We start from the raw sequence: 5,451 nt of genomic DNA, 5'->3' as shown, positions 1-5,451 counted from the left end.
TCATGCCAATAAACGATTTAGTATATAATTGATACAAAAATCATTGCACAACATATCATACAGTTTTGTTGCCTCTCAAGCAAATCCAAGATCCAATTCCCATGCATAAGTTCATTTCGATAAATTCAAGTATGAATTCACAGAGAAGAAAACCTGTACAACAGTAAGAATCAGATCACATTTCCTTTCAGCATTTCAATTCTGCTCTCTGTTTCTTTCTATAAACAACTGTTATATAAATTCGTTCTCTTCTTTACAGTTTAACTTCATAAAGCTAACCCTGCCGAATGTCAAGATGCAGTCCTGCGATGTTTACAATGTCTCGATGAATGCGCTCTTCACAATCCTTCTGTCCAACTGAGATTGCGAAAGAAGAACCAACACCGAAATCTGTATAAAATAACAATACCGAGTCCATAAGAACCCTTGAGAAAATAAAAACGACAGACATCGCCCCCGTATTTGGAGGCTTTCAAATTTATGGTCCTGGTGCAAGAAAGGTGTAGGACTTATGTAGGTATGCTAAATGCAGATTAGATTGTTTCGCTGATTTAACAATGCATGCAATATTACACGAGAAACAGATGCCCTCACCTCCCCAACATCTTAGTGTGAGCTCACATCTTGCTGGATTTTGCCCAGAAGAACCCTTTCTTTCTAGTAGAATGATTATCTGATAGCGAAGCACTCTTGGAGCCAAATGAGAAGTGCCGTCTCAAAAATGGCTTTCCCAAGGTGCTTCTCATGCTGGAACTGGATCCAAACTTGGGAACCTTTCCTTGATTTTCAGTGCTTTTCAAGCGATCAAACACAGCGGAATCGCCATCAAGATCTAACACCCGGTTCCTCGATTTCTTGTTTCTAGACTTCAAATCCATTTCAGCTTTCAATGCTTTTTCAGACAACTTGTGGATCTGTTTCTCCCCAAAAGTACACACTGGACAAGCTGGGTCATACTTGTTAATTTCAGGTGTCAGATTCTCCAGACACTCAGCATGGTAAACATGTCCGCAAACAAGCACTGAAACCACAGAAAGCTCATTGGTTGAAATAATCTTTTGGCTGCTCCATGAACATTTCTCAGCCAAAAGCTTTGAGCAAACTCCACACGTCTGCAAATCAACAGAGGGTGAAGCTGAAACTCTGCTACTGGATCTAGTTAACTTCTCACGATTAAAGCCAAAGGACTCACTATCAAAAGACCTCCTTTCTCTATTAGATGTGGCCATGAGCTCGGAAAATGCATTCATAGACCAACTATCAGAAGACCCACCATGGGAGCCCCTAGCAGATTCATTGCCCCATGAGGGAAGCTTTGCCTTTTCCTCAGAAATTGAGAAGCTGTTTGGTGACTTGATTCCTGGGACTCGGCCATCAGATACTTGCCTTAATAGCTGATGTCCTGGAGAACAGCGGCGCCACCTCACTGGTGTTGAGCCAGCAGGAGGCAGGTGACTCTGGGATGACAAAGGGGATGCGGGCAAGGATGAAGTAGAAGGCTGCGAAACTGATAATTTTGTCGGGGATGGATATGAAACAGTAGGGGACTCTGCTGGTTCTTTTGTCTACACATATAATGAAAAACGAGGGTGTAAAATGTCATATTCATGAGCATATACGAATTAACAGTGCTTAAATCATAACAGAAAGTGCCACCCTGGCATAAGATCTACCTGTTCAAGAGTTGCATCCATGGAAATATTTCTTGAAATGGATCGATCTGCCATAGAAACATACATATATATCAGATAGAACACATCTAAACAACTAACATAGAAAAGCACAATTAAACTGAAGGGAAATCTTAAGGAGATCATCTATTTAAAAAGATAAGCTACTATACTATTCTATTTTCCTATTAAGCCATTCAGAAAAATGAAAAACATTTAACTCAATGTTAGCATGATCTCTTCATTTTACCATCACAATTGAAAAATTAGGATAAATGTCCCCTTTTAAGCTCTAAAGCTAAATTGCAAGAAACTAAAATAGCCCAGCCCAAAGAGCTTCACAAGATAGGCTCTATGATTCTGTAGGGTCAGTTTTCCCACAAATAACATGAAGATTTTAAAAGCTGTAACATTTAAGTAATATATTAAATTAAAAGTATGCAATGAACCACAGGATTTGACATCAACACCAGATGCATTATAGACAAGGCTATCACATAAAGATTCTCACTTCACCTACACCAGTTTTAGGCCAGTTACAGTAATCAAAACACCCAACCAAGGAAAAGGAGATCTTCATGACATGGAAACCAAGAAAAAAGACGGAGTAGACACTTTTGATGAGAAATGTCAAAGAGATGTCAATATTGTATTAAGCATGGGAAATACTAAAGGCATAGAAACTGATTACGAAAGATGATTTTATCAATTAACCTACACCTCGGGCCCACGGAAAACATAACAGCGCAACAGAAGCACCTGTAGGCGAAACTCATCCTTCACCCTTTAACTTCAGGGCAAGGAGGTGCCACTAGACCCAAAGGCCATTTACCGGAAAACTGAAAACACCTAAAGAATGTAAAGTGCAATCGTGAATCTTATCATTGTAAGAAAATCATGTAATCAGAACAGCCCCTCTTGGTTGCATGAGAGCACCCAGAACAATTTTCCAGCGTACCATGTAAAGAGACATGGGAAAAAAATGGGACAAGTGATGTATCCCCAATGTGCAGAGCTTTAACTCAGGAATCAACCATGTCCCTCATCTAACCAATCTAATTGATATATGCGGTATAAACCTTCCATGTTTTGATCATGTAGTTCGCATCCACCTTATCCCTAAGACTTCTATTCACCTATATTCTTCGTACCTCTGTCACAGGTTATTCAGCCATCATCTTCTACGACATAGCTTTAATAAATAATAGAACCTGGATTATCTCAAGATGAGGGGAAAAAACCAATGCATTTCTCAATCCATATTTACATACAAAGGTATGTAAAACTAATAATCCAAATCATCAGTGACTTTCTTTCAAATTACCATTCACCTTCCCATCAGTACATATTTGCAACGCATAGCCTTCCAAGTCAAGCTCACTTCAGAGCATGGCCTTTGATGGAATATGAGCTCATACAGGCAAGGTAACTACATCGCATTGTCTTTTGAATTACATGCAACTAAAAACATTATAAAGTTGTATATTGTTCTTCTCAAAAAAATAAAGTTGAATATTGTCTTTTCTTATTCATCCATCTTGATACTTTTATTGGATGCAAAAGTCTTGTCTGCATATTTGTCAAAGTCTCGTATATGCAAGTGACACTAAAGCAAATACGGTACATGCAAAACACATGGCCAACTTGCAAGAACAAATATAAGAGTGCAAAATGCAAAATTACAATCTAGCAAGAAATAATCTTGTAAACAAGAAAGAAGGGAGCATGCTCTTCAATCCAACCCTTCAACTGTATACCAAAACCTTCAGAAGAGAGACAAAAATTCTTCAAACTTAACACTGCAAAACTATTGGAATATGAATAAAATGAAAGAGTTTTCATACTAAAAAATACCTGAAGTAGGAGTCCTGACATGGCAGGCAGTTCCCTCAGAAATTGAGGATTTTCGCTCTGTATGTCTTCGAAAATGTTCCAATGGACTTCCCTCCTCAGATACACATGCTGATTCAAATTTAACTTCCGATCCATCATTTCTGCTAACACCATCAGAAAACCAACTTACAGAGGTCTCTTCAGCTGCTACCCCCACTCGGTTATCCCACCGAAAGCTCCATGTTGGTGAGTACCTAATATTACGATGTACAATTTCGCTACTAGCTCTGTTTGTTATAGTCTTGTCTCTAGCAGCAACACAACAAGCAGAACCCATCCTCAAAATACACAAACCTCTAACTTACAATTGTAACCCCTCAATCACAGCTCGCATCCTCAAACTTCAGAATCGACTGACTGTCACAGCAGCCTTGACCCCATAAACAGTTGCTCTTTTGAAATTACAATCAAAGAAACAAACCATCGTCAGTTGTATCGTAACAAAGCAGCACATAAGGAAGTGAGGGAGTTCAACAAACCCTAATTCTGTTGCACAAAAGCACGAAACATAAACGAACCCAAAACCACAAACCACAAAAAACATCTTAACTGGAAATTAAGACTAAAACCAACCTCCACCCAAACACCACAAAAAATGAAAACTAAAGTTTACCCAAATGGAAACGGTTCACGAATCTCACATCTCTTCCTTTTTCCAGCTGGGATAACACAGTGAAACCAAAATATGGCAAAACCCGTACTCGAATCAAATACATAGACAGTAAAATAAACCTCTGGATTTCAGTATACCCTAAAAAATTAGACAAACACAGATTCATATTTCATATTTTTCCACTCCACAGATTCATATTTCATATTTTTCCACTCCTTTTGTTCTTTCAACACTGGTGGCACCAACCACCACCAAAACAGAGCTCACCGACACACAAACAAGCACAGTGACAGTGTGTGGGGAATATATAGACCTCCAGAAATCAATTCAATCTGCTACCCCTAAGGGCTGTCTAAAATCCCAAAGTTCTGGAAAAATCACAAAAAAATGCCCTAAGAATTAGTAAGTATTGAGGAGCTACATGAGTCAGAGGATCTGACACCATGCCCAGTATATAGAACTCGTAGTCAAAACTCCAAATATTTCGACAAAAAACATCCAACAATTTAATCCCTAAATTATGAAATTGGAAAACAATTAATAACAATAAAAAAATTAATTTTGATTAAAAAGAAGCACGCAAAACGCAAGCTCTGCATTATAAGGTACTCACAGAGAGGCGAAGCTGGAGAGAGGAATGAAGACTTCTAGAGAGAGAGAATTCTAGAGAGAGAGAGAGAGAGAGAGTTCTAGAGAGAGTGAGGCGGCGGCTGCTGCTTGTTCGTTGCAGAAGAATGGGGAGAGAGAGAGAGAGACAAAGGGCGGAAGAGGTTTTGGTAACGCCGTTGGTTGCTGTTGAGTGCAACGGCGTCGTTTAGAGGCCCAACGGCGTTTGGTGACGCCATTGCGTGGGAAAGGAGCGCTATGTTTATTCCCCGATCGGTGTGTGGAAGTTAAAAATTAAAAAATAATACATTGTCTTTTTTTTTTTTTATGGATTTTAGGGAAACTAAGGCGTGCTTTATAGGGTTGTACTACACTGGAACAGTGGTAAACATTGGCACCCCAATAAACAAAAAAATATGGAAAGTTTAGGATTTGATGTTCCGAATTAGTGATTTTATTTGATTGTGGCTACGAGTATGATGAATTCCTCATAGTTTTTTTCGGATCAGAAAATAGTGAGTAACCGTAAATTACCATCAGTTATCTTCTTAATATAAAAAAAAAAAAAAAAAAAAAAAAACAGTGACTGAGCATGCTGAACAGTGTTGTACTTGTGAGTTTATGGAAAGATTTGGGGTGGCGGTTGTCTTATGGAGTATGCAGAGTGCG

At 38.8% G+C, this 5,451-nt stretch overlaps 1 protein-coding gene across 4 annotated transcripts; it reads right to left on the bottom strand.

Moving 5' to 3' along the window:
• LOC103939857 lies at window positions 1-5,041 on the bottom strand. Of its 4 annotated transcripts, none has more exons than XM_048576127.1 (5): window positions 4,790-5,041; window positions 3,525-3,955; window positions 1,674-1,720; window positions 595-1,565; window positions 1-390 (listed from the first exon to the last, which is right to left on the bottom strand). In XM_048576127.1, the coding sequence occupies exons 2-4, from the start codon at window positions 3,838-3,840 to the stop codon at window positions 618-620; spliced, it is 1,311 nt and encodes a 436-aa protein (XP_048432084.1). In that variant the 5' UTR covers window positions 3,841-3,955; window positions 4,790-5,041; the 3' UTR covers window positions 1-390; window positions 595-617. The 4 variants fall into 4 exon arrangements, with proteins under 4 accessions (XP_048432084.1, XP_048432085.1, XP_048432086.1 ...); XM_048576128.1 differs by having other exon boundaries at window positions 3,525-3,958; window positions 4,790-4,865; XM_048576129.1 differs by lacking the exon at window positions 4,790-5,041 and adding an exon at window positions 4,177-4,772.
• Window positions 5,042-5,451: the final 410 nt, after the last annotated feature.

This window comes from the organism of the source record quoted next, unplaced genomic scaffold (genome assembly GCF_019419815.1).
Source record: "Pyrus x bretschneideri cultivar Hongxiangsu unplaced genomic scaffold, Pyrus_bretschneideri_v1 Contig85, whole genome shotgun sequence".
Taxonomy (NCBI): domain Eukaryota; kingdom Viridiplantae; phylum Streptophyta; class Magnoliopsida; order Rosales; family Rosaceae; genus Pyrus; species Pyrus x bretschneideri.
Note: the sequence above shows the minus strand (reverse complement) of the source record. Positions and strands in the feature narration are given on the sequence as shown.

Bases quoted from the DNA above. Each gene is read 5' to 3' on its own strand.
- LOC103939857 (XM_048576127.1), bottom strand. From the start codon at position 3,840: ATGGGTTCTGCTTGTTGTGTTGCTGCTAGAGACAAGACTATAACAAAC. The intron at 1,721-3,524 runs GTATTTTTTAGT...TTTCTATGGCAG, and splicing joins TGTCAGGACTCCTACTTCAG to ATCGATCCATTTCAAGAAAT. The intron at 1,566-1,673 runs GTAGATCTTATG...TTATATGTGTAG, and splicing joins TGGATGCAACTCTTGAACAG to ACAAAAGAACCAGCAGAGTC.